The sequence below is a fragment of the Pygoscelis adeliae genome, unplaced genomic scaffold (genome assembly GCF_000699105.1).
Source record: "Pygoscelis adeliae isolate BGI_AS28 unplaced genomic scaffold, ASM69910v1 Scaffold232, whole genome shotgun sequence".
NCBI lineage: Eukaryota > Metazoa > Chordata > Aves > Sphenisciformes > Spheniscidae > Pygoscelis > Pygoscelis adeliae.
The window spans coordinates 4,065,637-4,082,110 of NW_008824473.1; the positions used below are offsets into that span (position 1 = coordinate 4,065,637).

At 40.2% G+C, this 16,474-nt stretch overlaps 1 protein-coding gene across 1 annotated transcript in view; it reads left to right on the plus strand.

The window, feature by feature from the left end:
- Positions 1-2,169, plus strand: part of BTG1 (B-cell translocation gene 1, anti-proliferative) — a 4,332-nt gene extending 2,163 nt beyond the window's left edge. The window contains exon 2 of the mRNA XM_009321364.1: positions 882-2,169. Coding sequence (XP_009319639.1) covers positions 882-1,246 — 365 coding nt within the window. The 3' untranslated portion in view covers positions 1,247-2,169. The remainder of the gene's footprint in view (positions 1-881) is intronic.
- Positions 2,170-16,474: the final 14,305 nt, after the last annotated feature.

Genomic DNA, 16,474 nt, shown 5'->3' on the forward strand with positions numbered 1-16,474 from the left:
GCAGGCAGCCCCCCCCTTGGCTCCGTAGACAAAGCTTTCGGAGCAGCCCGCACTTGGGCTCCGCTCCAAGGGCTCACACCGCCTGGTTTCCTGAAGGAGAAACGCTCCTAAGTTGCTTTTTTGTCAAGTAAAATTCAGCGGGGGACGATAAGTCTCAGTTCCCCTTTCTTCTGAAAACATCTCGTTGCCACCCGACAGCCCCGGTTAGGGTCAAATATCGAGGGTTTCTTCGCTGCCCTGGGGGTTTTGTAATCCCGAGCCTGTGTCCCAGTGTGCTAGACAGTGGCTACGAGTAGCCTCAGACCGATAGGGTTTTGGGTGGGATAGAACTCCTAAGGTAAGTGAAGTCATTGGTATCTCGCCCTGGAAAACAGGCTGGGAAGAGCAGTGGTGAAATACAGCTTGAGTCAGTCGGTAAATGCTGCCCAGCTCCTTCCCTGGTTATTTTTGGGTGTTCTTAGAATGTGAGGAACTAATCATGGGTGTGATCTCCAGAGGATGCTGGAAAGGTGCTTTTTTTCCTTCTTGATTCGTGGAGTTTTGAAGCCCTTGCGTTTTTCTGCTATGTATGTGATCACTTTTTTAATAGTTGTTTCTGTGAATGCCAGGAAGTTGTATTTCACCCTTTTGGATGGCAAACATTGTTCTCTGTCTATGGTAGCATGAAACAGTAACTTTGTACATGAGTACTTCCCAGGGGACACTGTGCTTATGTAAATAGTCAGCAAAAAATAAAGGCTATAATGATTTTTCAGGTCACTTACTCTAAAATAATAAGTGTCTCAACACCTTGAGGTGTGAAATTTGTGAGAGAACAATGTTCACTGTACATCTTCTTGAATACAGAATTAAGGAGGATAATCTTTTCTTTTATTTTATAGAACATTATAAACACCACTGGTTCCCAGAAAAGCCATGCAAGGGATCAGGTTACCGATGTATCCGGATCAACCATAAAATGGATCCTCTCATTGGACAGGCAGCACAGCGGATTGGATTGAGCAGTCAGGAACTGTTCCAGCTTCTTCCAAGCGAACTCACTCTATGGGTTGACCCGTATGAAGTGTCCTATCGTATTGGAGAGGATGGCTCGATCTGTGTGCTGTATGAAGCTGCACCAGCAGGAGGTAGCCAAAATAACACCAACATGCAAATGGTAGACAGCAGAATAAGCTGTAAGGAGGAACTTCTCTTGGGCAGAACTAGCCCTTCCAAAAGCTACAATATGATGACTGTATCGGGTTAAGATATAGTCTGTGGATGGATCACCTTAAAATGGATGGATAAATTTGGTTTTTACTTTGGGTGGGCACCTCTGGGGATGGATTATGGAATTTAAACCATGTCACAGCTGTGAAGATCTGGCACACGTTAGAGTGGTATACTTTAAAGTGACAGTGCCATAGTTTGGACAGTACCTTTCAGTGATTTAATAGCCTGTGAGTCAAAATGATTGCAACTTGCTAGGGAGTGAAGAAGATCTAGGAAGGGTCAGTTTCTCCAAGACATCTTACTTAATTTCTACACCAATTTTCAACCCCAATCTGTATTTATAAAGTGATTCTCTGCAGTAGGTCTTGCAGAGTAAATTTGCACTATTACATTTATTAATTGTTAGCATTTTTGGCAGCTCAGTAACAAGACTTATTGTTATGAACACAATAGTACTGGAAATCTTATTTTTCAGACTTTTACCTAGCACTTACAAATATGTATAAATGTACATAAGATAAACTAGTAAGTATGACCTGGGGAAATGGTCAGATCTTTACATTGGCCTCAAAAGTAGCAAGTGATCAGAATCTGCCATGGCAACAGGCTTTAAAAAGACCATATAAAGACACTGTCTGAACTGTGGTGTTAGCACCAGCCAGCTATCTGTACATTTGCTAGCTTGTAGTTTTCTAAGACTGAGTAAACTTCTTATTTTTAGAAAGTGGAGGTCTGGTTTGTAATTTCCTTGTTCTTAATTGGGTAAAAGTCTTTTCCACAAACCACCATCTATTTTGTGAACTTTGTTAGTCATCTTTTATTTGGTAAATTATGAACTGGTGTAAATTTGTACAGTTCATGTATATTGATTGTGGCAAAGTTGTACAGATTTCTATATTTTGGATGAGAAATTTTTCTTCTCTCTATAATAAATTGTTTCCTATCTTGGCATTTTAATTAATCTCTTGTCGTGATTACATAGGATCAGTTAAACTATTTTTGTCTCACAGTAGAAATGAAATAGGTACTATAAAGGCTTAAGAACATCAATGGCACCCTGATGCTAGGGAACACTTGGTGCAGACATGGATTAATGAAGACCTCGTATATAAATGCGTGGGAAGCTTAGGGAAACACAATGATGTACATGTCACTTTAAACCTTTTAAAATCAGTCAATGTGGAAATAACTCCAGGGCCAATAATTCCAGGATATGAGGAAAAGGTACAGAAATAACATCCACCAAAGATGACTTGAATAAATCCAGAGGATTAAAGTTTACTTGGCTTCCTGATGAAGGATATAGCAAACCTAAATGTCCATTTTGACCTACTTGCTCACAAGTTCTCAGTTCTTCCCTGATGGATTCCATTCCCTGCTCAATAAGAGTTTCTGGGACAAGTGTCCCTTAGCTTTAAGAGCAGGTTAACCACTCTTCAGAAAGGTTGCTCGCCTTTTGCTTTCTTCAGATGCAAGACTTTCACTTTAGAAATCATTAAGATGGGATTCAACAAAAGGTATGTAGATCTTTTTTCCCAAACTTAAAAGGTTGGTTGAGGCGAAGTGAGAAGCCCATACTTATATGTGTATTCAAAGTTAATGAATGATGTGGAGATGTGATTCACTTAAGCACCACACTAATGTCATTTGTATACAGCACAGTGGTTAGTTACACTTGACAGAAATTCCTTACTACTTTATTTACACTTGTTAAAGTGCTGGAGTAAAACTGAAGAACTTTCTGTTCCTTATCTCCTGTGCACTTTGTTCTGTGTTTAATAAAAGGCCTACCCAACTTGGTCACTTCAGTTATGAGGACTGCTGCTGTTGCTCTGAAGAAAAAGAAAACAATCGTTACTTGCCAACTAAACTTGCTAGCTATGGATAGAACTGAGCTTCAGGCTTGCTGTGCATTGTGGCAGCTCCTGCTCAACTATGAACCTTTACAATGTGACGATAGTAATGTCTTGTACCTCCAGTTCAGCTCTTTGTCTTCTGATCTGTAATGTAACTGATTACATATATGCAAAACATAAGACTGAACTGTCTAGCTTTTTTACCACTTTCTTTCCCACTGTGTTTTTGAAAGTTCAGCTTTACAGATAACTATTTTTACCATGATCTGCATATGTATGCCAACATTCAGCACTTTAAAGTACTGTTAGGGCTTCTCTAGTACTATGACATTCTGGCATAGACTGGTGGAAGCCTAAGTGCTCCTGAAGCAGTGAACTTTAAAGAGCTTACTCAGTATCTGGATCTGGCAATAATAGATCTATTACCAAAGCTTCAGAATGAGCTTGCTTTAAAGTACAGGTGTTACTCATGCATAGAGTCAAAGTTTAGGTCCACATCTTGATACCTTAAAAATTCTGCTGCTTTTAAAATGATGCTTTCAAGTTGTTAAGTCTGTAAGCAAGGGGTTTATTCAAGCAACAGGAGTGCTCAAAGATGTTTCTGTTGCGTTACGTGTCCGCAGACAGCATAAGTATATCCAAATAGAAAGAAAAACATTGAGCTTGGCTTCTTGTAAAGCGATATTAAACTTTCATGAAGCTCGCTGCTGAGTGAGCTGTGGTTGGTATATTGTGGAGCTGCCTATAGTCTTTTCTGCTGCACAGTAAGAACAGCATCAAAAAGGGTAGCTGTGTAGTTGGTCTTTGACGTGAGCTATGCAAATTATGAAAGCATCAGCTGTTGGTACTTTCTTTTTGATAAGTTAAGCATAGCTTTGGGAGGCAGCAAGTATTCCATCTGCGAGGCTGGCATGTGACACTGAACCAAGAATGAGCGTGCTCCCTTAGATGGTTAACATTTTAGTCCTTTTATGGTAGGGTGCTTTCATTCATGGCATAGTTTTTAACTGCAGCTGTAACTAGTAATTGGTACAACCTGTGTCCTCAGAGCTGTTGGGATTTCTTCCAGCTGGAATTTAAATATACCCCCATGTGCACACAATGTGCCCTTGTCTAATTTTGAAAGTACTTAGCATACTGTGGCAGCAGGGCATAGGAAGCACTCCTGAGAAAAATGGAGTATGTCTCTAGAAGGAGGCTGTTGCCAATCCTATGTTTTGGTGCAGGTAGAACAAACAGTGCACTAAGCTAAATGCTTGTCACTTTTGAATTTCATTTAAGGTGCCATTATGAAACCAGCAAGGCTCTTACTTTAACACAAATTATTAGAGATGAGAGAGCACATTCAAGACCTGCTTGCCCAGTGCACGTTAGTTAAATTACTCGGACTTTCGTTGTGAAGCACTGAATAATCCTGTTGTTCTGTTGGTGTTCTGAGGCCAGGCTCAGCTGTACGCAGCTTTAATGTTACAGCTGTTCTTAGACTGATGGACCAGTCTGCTAAGACTTGTTGACAATTCAGTGAATATTTTTATAAAGTGTACAATTGGCTTCTAGTTTATGCCAGGTGAGCAAATGTTTCTTTTTCTCACAGCATGTTCGCCCACTTGCTACGTGTGATATCAGATCCTATGTACTCGAGTTTACTTTTGTATTTCATGTTCAATAATGATGCTTCTATAGAGAGTTGTATTACATGTATCCTGTAAGAATCTCTGTTCTTCTGTTCTCTTTGCAGTTGGGTGGTTTTTTTCCTGCTTATTCTGGAGATGTACATCTGGCTTTAAGCAGTCATTTGGACTTTTTCCTCCTCTAGATCTTAGGGTCATTCTTAGGTCTGCATAGAGATGTAGGGGCTTTCCTGCCATTACTAATAATGCTGATTTTAGTTTTCTACTTTTCTGCTGACTCTGCAAAGATTTTCTGGTAGATCGGCATGACAGGCCTCATCGTGCCATGCGATTTTCTTATTATTGGTTTGTTCTATCAGTCTACATGAGAATTTGGAAACAACCTACGTGAGGCACTCTTCTGATGTGAAAATACCATCACCAGCTTCTGCTTCTGTTGTATCTCATATTGAATCAGTTCATAGGATAAAGTCTCTCCTATTCCTCACTAAAATGAGTCGTCTTGGATCAGAAGATCAAGTTGTGCTGCCTCCTATCATAGGTAGTGATGACAATTCTGAAGGCTAAATATTGTTAAGCCTGTATGCTCTTGACTGCCTTCAATTTAAATAGGTAAAAGAGTAGCTTGAGAGATGATTTAGAAGCAGGGGGAACTGTACTGCAGCAGGAGGACCTTACAAAACAGTTTACTGACGTGCATACCATAAAGAATCCGGTTAATGCTCCTGGAGTGGTTGGTTTGTGCTGATGCTTGTAAACATTTCTGTTACCAAATTAAGCAGATGTCACTGAACATGAACACTAAATCTGCATGAGGTGTCCTTCTAATTAACCTTGCTTACTTATGCTGGGAGAATATGATCTCTTGTTATTGTGCAGGTTAGCAATGAATGAAATGAAGAACATTGCTGCTTTTCTTTTTTTGTGCACCTATGTAAAGCTTATTTTTGAATGTCCATAAATCAAGTAGCACTCTACATTTTCCAAAGTTTCCTCTACTTGATGCCATAAGTTTTAGGGAAAGTAGTTTATATTGGCAAAAGCTGCCACTTGACTGAAGAACATTAAAGCTGTTTTTAGTTTAAAGAGTGAAACATGTATAGACTGGAGATAAATAGCTCTCCTAAAAAGGAGTGTGTATTTACACATTCTTGGTGTAATAGCAGAGGTTATTTTTACATGTTTCAGATTTACATTCCAATGTGGCATAAAGTGAACATTGTGAAGCAGGATGTTAATTCAGTGGCTTTCAAGGGTTGGTAGAGCAAGCTGGGCTTAGACAGTAAATGCTGTATTAATGGTTAGCAGTGACAATTTCATCAACATAGGAGTTGCAGGGTATAATTAACATCAGTTGCTTTGACACTATGCTCTTAATGTATGGTTTCAACCTTTCTTTCAGTAGCAGTTGGAGAATGCACTGTGACAAATTATTGCTGATACAAAGTAGGTCAACAGTAAAATGGCTGACTTACCATAAATGAGCAGATCTAAATTATTGTAACTTAATGTCCAGTGGAATTTTCTTAGTGGCTAAGTCTTCTGTGCCCTTGTGTTTCTCAAGCATGAACCTTGTATACAGCTTTTCCTAACTCCTTATTTCCTAACCATTTGATATTTTTGTCTAAACAAGAAGAACATTTCCTCCCAGCTGCTGGGAAGAAATCCACACGAGCAGTAACGCTGCATGCACGACAGCAGATATTTGCCCTTGTAGCATTGCAATTCTGTGACTGCAAAGCTGGCAAGGAGAAATGACTCGCGACTAAGGAAAACAAGTAAAATGCTGCATCTTCAAGTTTTGAGGTTTTCTCCACTGAAAGTGACCCATGACAACACACGAGGAAGAGAAATAGGACTGTGATGATGCTGGATGAGAAAAATCCCAGGCTGAGGGAATGTCAAGTACGTTTGTGCAGAGAGAAGTGTTTTTGCCTTGTGATTCCTGTGATCAGCCGCTCAGCGTCTCATCACAGCTTGGAACAACCTTTTAAAGTTTTCTTGAGAGGTGTAGCTTTATTTGATACTTTTACCTCTTGGATGTCAGGAAATGGCCTCTAGCTTTGCAGTTTCTCTGGGGCATTGTAAAATCCAGCGTGATTGTTTTAATGTGCTGGTTATATAACTGAATAAAATGATAAACAAATGAATCTGTTAGCACTGTAAGGAAGCAAGGGAGGAGAACTTCAGTGTTCTTGGAGCAGCCTTGAATATATGCAAGGAGTAGCAGTGTCTGAAATGCCCAGCGACAGGGCAGGGCTGGGGATGCTGCCCAGCTTTCACGGTCAGGTTCCAGACAGCAACGCTTACCTGAAGGGCTATAACATGGAGCTAAGGCTTGGGTACAGCTTCTAACTTCAAGATCAGCTTAAAGGCAGGTTTCTAGTACCAATAGTATCATCTGCTGACATTGGCTGCAATTAAGAAATTCCAACAGTGTGCCCTTGCTGTTCTGTGTTCTATAAAATTCAATTATTATTGCTTTTTGTACCCTAAGAACATGTAATAATTGGTGTCTTTGGAGTTCTGCTGGCTACAGGTTAATTAACGAGTTTCTTGTACTTTAAGAATATTGAAAGACAACATTTCTTCCATGCATTGAAGTTTAAACCAAGTTTTATTTGTATTTACACAGGAGCACATATGTAAATTTCTTGTATAAATATAGATATACACATACACATATTTAATTATTACAGTCTTTTTCAGTGGATCATCCTGAAGTCCCTGCTTGTTGTGATTTAATTCACAGGTCACTGCAGGTGTTCTGAAGATTGTTAATTCACATACATGGGGGAAAATTATCCTCCTTATTCACTTTTTATGCCTTAATACATCGGTATTAACAGGAACATGTATTCCTATTTTTCTCTTTCAATTTTCTGAATGTGAATTTGCAGGTCAACTCAATTTGCTACTCAGTTGAGCAGGTTTTCAAGATTTTCTGTGGAGTTTTAAAGCAAATTGTAGTTGTCTAAGGGAATGCTTGCAACATTTTAATCAATTTAATACCAGGCTGAAATGAAATAAAGCTAAGGTACTTTTAGAATCTTAATTGTATATTCGTGCTAATACTTTGTAACACAGGAGAGAGATTTCTCTGGTTTCTGGTAAGCAGTTGCCTGAACAATCAGCAAAAGGTCCATTTTGGTTGAGCCTAGCACCCTTCCCTAGATGGGTGCACCAGAACAGTTGCTTCTGTCTGGTAACATTCAAGTTCTATAGTGTGTAAATTAGAAATTTGTTTACAAGTGTGAAAGGCTTTATATCATAACTGCAAAATAAAATCAAGCTGCCCGTGTGGTACACCTAATGCTATCAAGTTATACTAGTGATATTAACCAACCCTTGCAATTCCACCTCTAAATTTAGCTTGTATTATAATCACCTATTTTTTAACGCCTAACTGCTTGCTTCCGTTGTCATTTACAGCCTATCGCCTAACTCCCCAGCTTGCACTTGGTGTAAGGTCGTTCTGTTTGTAGACTTCAGATAGGTAGGGAAAAAATAAGGCAGTGGAAATGGCAGTATCAGTCTGAATCATGATGACAAAATGATAAATTTAGTTCCATGTTTGTAAAGGATCTGTTTCTGTGTAACGAAGGTACCAGACTAAATTTTGATTATATTTGATACTTTATTTGTTGTCTGGATATATTTAACAGGGGTGAGGCTTTTGTAATGTAACTGAGAAGAACCATGTTGCAAATACGTAAGTACATTGTACAGAAGGCCAGCTGAACAAATATATCTGCTTGATTGTTTATCCAAATGTTCCTGTGACTATCTTCAAAGCTTATTGCTTGCAGAATTGACAAGTCCTGCATCATGAACAGCAGAACACTGACTCTGAATACTGAAAGTGATAGTTTCCACAATTACTCGGTTGAAAAATATGTGCATGTCATTCAAATTTGAAATCATTATTCGTAGAGTTACTGAAGTTGAAGTTAATTCCAAGCCAACCTGACATATGTACAAAATGTCTCCTGAATTATCAAACTAATGTAACCTCATGACTAATTCTGCAGTACAGATATGTTGATTTCCTTTTCTTGCCCCTTCTTGGTGCACCCTCCTATCTACAGGAGCACCCTTTGTAAGCAGTTTACAATCAGTAAAAGGAAGATTCGAGTTCCAATGTGATCTGCACTTTTAAAATCTAAGACCCCAGCCTTTGCACAGTCCTAATTTTACCGTTAGTACCATGAAGCTTTTTGACTTATTCATGTGAATATGTCATATGCCCTTCAGTATTTATAAGATCAAGTATGTGTCAAAAGCTTTCTCAGGGAGGCAGAAATGTGTTTTTTATTATTTCCATAGGCACTGGAAGGCACATTAAAATCTTTATTATTGACTGACAAGAAACTTTCCTCTTTATTACTGTAGAATAGAGACAGCGAATAGGCTGAAAAGAGAATGCTGCACACCTACTGCATCATGATCTCATTCTCAACATGATTGCCTCGGTGCTTGCCAGTTCCAATGTTCATGAGTCACACTCCAGTATGTGATTTGCTTAAAAGCAATAAATGTCAGCACTTTTATTTACAATACGCCTTTGAAGATTTGGAAGTCATAACTTCCACACATTTTTTCTACAACTGTGAAGGCTAGGAACTAGCTTTACCTTTTTCTTTTAAATGAAAGATGAAAGCTTTGACTGATGTATTGCTAGGTCTGACCTAGCTGCAGCGGGTTAAGGTGTGTAACTATCCAAACCCACTCCTTCCTCCACTTTGCCAGAAATTACCATCCTGGTAGGTGGGGTGGCAGAAATGGCTCTTCTGATTCTTGCTCAAAGTTAGCTGAAGCTGTTTAGGTTGGTAGATTTGTGTCATGTCAGACCGCAATGCCTGAGACACGGTGGGAGCCCGGTGCTGCTGTCACATCTGCTGGGGAGCTGGCAGCCTCTGGCAGACGGCTGGGGAAGCGGTGAGCTCAACGCCTGCATGCAGGAGCCCTGCAGACTGCTGTTGTCTCCCGGCTGCAAGAGCTGGGACGTGCGAAGCAAACACACGTGTGCTGAAATTTCAGGAAGGGGTCACGTATGGTCTGTGGGGGAGGGAAGGGAGTGCAGAGAGCAAAAGACCAGACAAATAATCCATATGGTGAGTCAGTGGGAAAGAACTGAATGTAATTCCAGCCTAATAATGACTCATAGTCCCATTGCTTATAGTTCTTGAGAGAGTGTCTGATCACATGGGCTGTAACATACACGTTTATATGCTATCCTTGAGGACAAACAAGGGAATTTACAGGGGGGAAAAACCCATCAAGCTTTTAATTTTAGCTTACCTCTTTCTTGTGTATATTTGAAAGTTTCCATTTATTCTAAATCTCATTGCCCCAGGCTCCTATGCTAATAAGCCTGACAAATTTTGTTTGCGAACTAAGCGTGCTTGCTAGAAACCTCACAGGTATTGTACAGCTGCTTTTAAGATACCTACAGAAACGTGGGGCGCTGCTCTGCAGCGTTCATGTTACATGCTCATTAGGTAGCACGGCAGCGGTACTTCGGGAAACTGACTTTGCACATTCGCAATTCAGTGGATAATCCTATCCTTTGTCTTCGTGGTCCTTGAGTTTGGCATGTGTTTGACTGCATCCACTGTTACTATATATTGCTGGAGTCCAAGATAAAGGGCAGTGCTGATTTGCTGGAATTAGGTTCTCAAGTGATTATTTTCTCTACAGCCTTCTTTCCAGATGTAGCTGTAGGCAGTGTGGATCCAGCCTGGGCTGCAGATAACATAAGGTCAGCGGCCAGGGGAGCTGCAGTGGTGTAGAATGCAGTTGTTCTATCGGTGGTGGTGGGGTGTAATATAAAATGCAAAAAGGCCCTTTTGGCTAATGATTTGTAAACAAAGAACCCTTTTCAGTGGGAATTATTCAGGGAGAGGTAATTGTGGTTGGTTGGCTGTTCCCGTGGTGGGTCTGCACACTGCCTTACTTTCTTGAGAATGGTCAGGTTACTTAAAATGTTTAACAGTTCAGTTACACATTGCAAGTATGTAGAGGTACATCCATGCAATTATACAAGAACCTAAATTATTGCTATGAAAGAAGAGATTGGAGTGGCTGTGTGAAAAGCTTCTGCAAATACATTGGTATGGTTAAACAATTATTATTGCATAATATTTATGCAAAAAGTGGTGGACACAACCAAAGGCAAGAAAGCACCCTGTGTCTTTCTCCCTGGAAACAGGGGAGAATTCTTATACTTATGTTTTTTATCTGAAGTTCTGCCCTTTGGAGAAATGGCAATGAGACGAGGGAACTGGAGAAACTGGAGGATGGAAAGTCAAATGAAAGACTGAAGTTAGGGCATGTTAAATCTCATTACAAAATGCTTAAGCCATGAACAAATGTCCTTTTCTGAACTAACGGTGACATAGGTGTCATCAGTTTGAGTTGAAATTAATTTGATTGATTTTTATCAGGACTTAGAGAGACTGATCCACAGGTGGAAAAAATAGTTTCAGAGGCTTGTCACCTCCTTTAGTAGTGCCCTGCATCCAGCTGAGAATGCCTCTCCATTGGCTTCTCTCTCTCCCAACATTAACTCTCTCCAGTCATCTCCACGCCTGAGTCTGAGACCTCTTCCCTAGGCTCTCCTGATGGTCGATGAAGAGAAACAGACCTTTTATGGGAAAATCCTCAAACTGATTTCAGTGTCCTAGGCTAGAAGGGATGCACTCCAGAATAAGCATTGGGTTCTCTTCTTCGTATAAAGAGAGTGAGACAGCTTGCTCAGATATCACTGACTCCATCTAATTAGGTGAGTCTCACCCTCTCCTTCTAAATGGTCCTACATGTGATTGTTTAATGTGCTTTAACTTTCAGTATGTTGATTAGATACCTGTAACTATTTTGTTGACTCTTAATGCCCCAAATGAAGAATAGCTTACTCTGCTCACATATTCATTTTGAAGTCCACTGGAATTGCAGTACCTTAGAGGAAATCATTAGCAATATGTTTCCTGAATTTCGGGAATATGTGCTCGAGTAGTTGGAACTGTGGAAATTTATTTCTGAGAAGTTGCAGGGTTTGGCTCGTCCCATGGCAGCTTCCCGTGCTCTATGTTGTGGGTACACACACTTTTCCCCAGGGAATTTTGTACTGTGTGCTAATTTATATGTATTATTTTCTTAATGTAAAGAAGAAACAAGTATTTATTTCAGCCCTCATCTCATGCTTCTCACAGTTTTCAAAAGTCAGTTCCCAAACACAAGAGGCCAAGTTCTACTATTTAGTGTCAAAGTAAAATGGCTCATTTGAGATCACTGGATTCACTTTGGATTGACGTCAACGTGATTGCTAACTAAGTCATGCTCGCTAAGCATAAAACCGGACATTTTAAGCGCAGCTTCCTTGAGAATAGAGTGCTCTAACAGGACCTAAACACACCTGTGTTTTTTTGTAATAGCTACACTGAGTTTACACATAAAACACACTGGACTGGTTTGGTTTTGTTCCAGCTGCCGGGCAGCAGCCCTGTGTTTTGTGGGAAACCCAGCTGAACTCCTGCTCCTGGGCGGTAGCTGTTGGGGGTGTAGCTCTGCCGGATGAACTACACCCCCAGCTTACTTGTGTGGGGTTTGGACAGGAGTATCAGGCTGGCAAAAAACTGTTTTAGGAATCACAGGGTAGGACAGGGTCTCTCTGCTTCTTTCAGGTGGCGTTGCAGGCCCAGAGGAATAGAAAAGCATTGTCTGATAGTGGCTACCAAAGTACAAGGGACGTACTCTCACTGCATGTGGGGAAGTGCCAGGTGAAGGGAGTCTCTGCCAGTTTAACGTGATTGTTTTTCTGAGTCAAACCCCGCTGGGCAATGGATGCTGCCTGTAGTACTCTGCAGTCTTGCAAAGACTGTGTGCGCCATTTGAGTATTTTCCCCAGTACTACTGCTGGCTTCTTGGGAGATCTCAAGGGACTTAAATGACATTACTTTTATTTAGTAGCTAGAGATCACATACCTGTTTACTTTTTGTAACCCACTGGTGGAGGTATCATCAGTTAACCATAAGGAGTCAGAATAAGATTAAAACTGATTTTTCTTACACAATTCCAGATCATTGCTATCTTTGTCTTCTCAGACATCCGTTTTTGCACAAGAGGGGTACGCTGCTGCCAAGCTTTGGGGCTCTAAAATCCAGAAGGGGAGCTGGGGAGCCAGGGCAACGCTAACATCATCGTTATGAAATAGTGAAATAAGTTTTGGAAGCAAGAGGGGCTGCCCACGTGTTCTCTTACTTTAGGAGACTGCTAACACTCTCCTAAAGCACTTGTTTTCTTTTTGCTCCGTGAAACCAGGAGGACTGGTCATACTGAATTGGCATCCTGTCAAACAGGGCATGCCATAATGCCCTGCATCTTATGGCATGGAAGATGCTTACTCATGACAGCGAAGGGCAGCCAGGGTCATTAAAGGAGCAGAGAGCAATAGATAGACTCTTAGAGGTGTCCCTGTTTTAGGTGGTGCACTGAACTCCACCTTATCTTTCATTTAATGTGTTGTAAATAAGGCTGCCTCCTACTGCTGTTTATCTGCCCAGCTAAAACTTCTAAGATCAGTGATGGTGGAAAGGACCAGGCAGTGGGCTCATCTTCATAGTAACACACAAGCCCATCGACTTTCATTGTTTCTCATAAGTTTTTCATCTGTGTTTCCTTTAAATGGTAGGAGGGGGTCTGTTTGTTTTTATCTCGCACTGTGCATTTTATTGCACAATGATATTTAAATGTCACCTTTTGGCTGATTGTTTGGATATTCAGTGACTGCACAAAACCCTGCAATATCATACTTTTTGCATGATGATCCATTAATATGGTCATGGAGTGAATTTATTCCATTTGTAAATTAATACAGTTAGAAATAAATTGTGGGTTATTTTGTTTTGCTTTGTTTTGTTTTTCAAAGCAAGTTGCTATTCAGTCTTGGTTTGCTGTCTATGCTTGTGAATGCTAATGGATTGTTTTAGTTAAATCCACTAAAAAAATTCTCAGTTGACTACTGTCATTCAGATTACATGGAATAGATTATTGTTACCTTGGATTAGAAGGAAAGATGCTGTTGATTGCTGCAAATGAATTTCCTCTGTGTGTGTGGCAATATAGGAGTGACTGGTGGTTTAGTTTTTTCAGACTGAGTCTGTTCCTGCACTCAACAAAGAACATTCCCAAGCTCTACTTGATTTCAGAGAGAAGAGGATTTGTCCCTTGGTGCTCTGACATCCAGAGCTTTCATTTGTTTGGATATTTTTTCCAGTCATAATAGCTTTGTTAAGAACACAATAAATGGAGTAGAACTGGTTGTTCTCAAAAAGACTGGCAATGGAGACTCATCACTGAATGGAAATGTTTCCAGTGAAGTTCTGCAGGGAGCAGCACTGTGAAAGCGCTATTAAGGATTTTCGTTAGTGTTTTGAAAATACGTATAAAATCTCTGCTCTTAAATTGCTTCTATGCCACAGTCTGGAGGAACATAAAACAAGGACAATAAAGTGCTGATACTGAGTGATCTATATTGCTTGATAAGCAGTCCATTTGTGTTATATGTGCCCTTACTGAAACATATTCAAGGTCATTCATTCATTTAGAAATAAGAAATACAGGTACTTTGCCTATGCAATGGGAAACTATGTCCAGTGGCTGGAATGAATTTGCATCTTGGCAGACAAGCAAGAGTAGCAGCTAACAGCACGATGTTAGGGCAGAAAGGGCCAGTGAGACCCTTGGGTGTATAACAATCACGGGGAGGAAAGGTGGGATTTTACTTTGAAATGTGTCATGGCGGATGGTAGGAAACTGCTTATCTTGTTGGTGTCAATGTTGGTGTAAGGACTTCAGAAACTGGAGAGAGGGCAGAGCAGTGCCACCAGAATGACGTCAGGGTTGGAAGAGCTCCTGGCAGCTGGACCTTAGCTCTCTATCCTGGTTAGCATAGCTCAACAGCCTGAAAGAACCTTCCCAGCATCAAATACCGAGCGACCAAGAATCCTACAGCCTTATGGAGAGGGAGATAATGAGAAGTTTGGGAAATGCCTGAATCCAGGCATTTTTTGGAAGTAGATTACACATTTTTCACAAAGAGAGGGTTTGATCCTTTGAGCAGCCCACCAAAGGAACCAAAGGCCCCATTTCCTGATGTCTGCAAATCAAGACCATGTGACTTTCTGGAAGATATATTTAAGTTAAACATAAGTTAATATGTTTGTTATTAGAAAAACCAGATGAAATGTGGAGGCCTGTGATATATGAGAGGTTGAAACAATAGAACAGTTAATAAAATATTAGATCATTAGCCCTTTTTTTTTTTTGGTCCTTAAACTCTGAGCTTACAAATATGTAAGCTTCTATATTTTGGGCGTTTTCTCACTTTTCCCTGCATTCCCTGAGCAGTAACTGGCCATACCATGCTGTCTTGGTAGCCATTATTTGTATATGAGTCTAAGGTTCATGAAAGGTGTGCAGATTTTTTTGTACCTTCTTTCCAAGCTGTGCCTTATGTAGCTGTCCTGACCAAAAAAAAAAAAAAAAATCTTAAATATTTTATAAGAGTATTTAGGGATCAGCCTTTTCTCAGAGAGGAAGAACCCTCCATCCATTAACATCAATGATGCATACACATTTAGAAACACTTCCTTTGTTTTCAAGGATCTCTAAGTTGTTTTCAGCTCCAATTCTTTAAAAAAGTTGCATGATTAGACAATCTATATATACCTATAAATGATGCCTTTTGAAATACTTGGTGTTACTCCACTTTTCTGAGTGTAGTCAACCCCTCTATTACTATGGAAGTGAAGGAATGCAAGAAAACTTCTGCTTTGGGCAGACCTAAAGTAACATACAGACAGTAAAGTACTGTGAAAATGAAGTCTTTTGTACATTCACCTGAACTGGTATAGGAAGCCTGGAGGAAGGAGAGAGGTGCTCAAGGAATCTGAAAGGCAAAGGTGCTTTTCCTGCTTATTTGATACTGTTAAAATTGTAACCTTTCAAAAATAACATTTTCATTGATTTGATGCCTGTTTTTTGCTTAGGTTATGTTATCATTTTGGGCTGACAGTTTAGTGAATAGAGGATAAGGTAAATACAAAAGGGAAATAAAAACATGCCCAGAGTTTATATAGGAAAAGTGACTGAATGTCTACAAGGGACAGTTGTTTCAATGCATGTTTAAATACGTATTAGAGTCCCAAATGCATCTCGCAAGTGCAGAGCATCAGTTGCCACTTCATAGTGGCAAATTAGTTACCTGCGTCAGATTCAAGACAGAAGCTTGACTGATCTTGTCTTTTATTTTCATAACTACACTAGTGACTAGAAATGAAAACCGAGATTGGGCTCTAGCTTCTAGGCGGAGAGGGTCCCCCAAGTAAAGGGATATGTAAGCTCAATAGATGTGATTGAAAAGCAGTAGCATTTTGCATATGTTGACCAAAACACAGTAGTATGGTCTGCTGTAGGGGACAGGAGAGGAACACAGGTTATCCACCAGTCTTAACTGTGGTGTGTATTTCTTATTTCAGCAGTTACAGAACTCTGATTTATTTTTGCTTAAACACAAATTCAGACAAGAAGCCTAAATGAACAAGAAGCTTTTGTCTTCTACCTGGACCGGCCACGTTTTCGCATTTCATCAATCGCTATTGAACAAATCCAAGTTGTTGTAACCTGGGCATTTTTGTGAGCCAGTCAGATCCATGGAAGTGATCCCTGCGTTCAGTCCTGCAGATGTTGCACTAATGAGCATATGATGGTTCTCC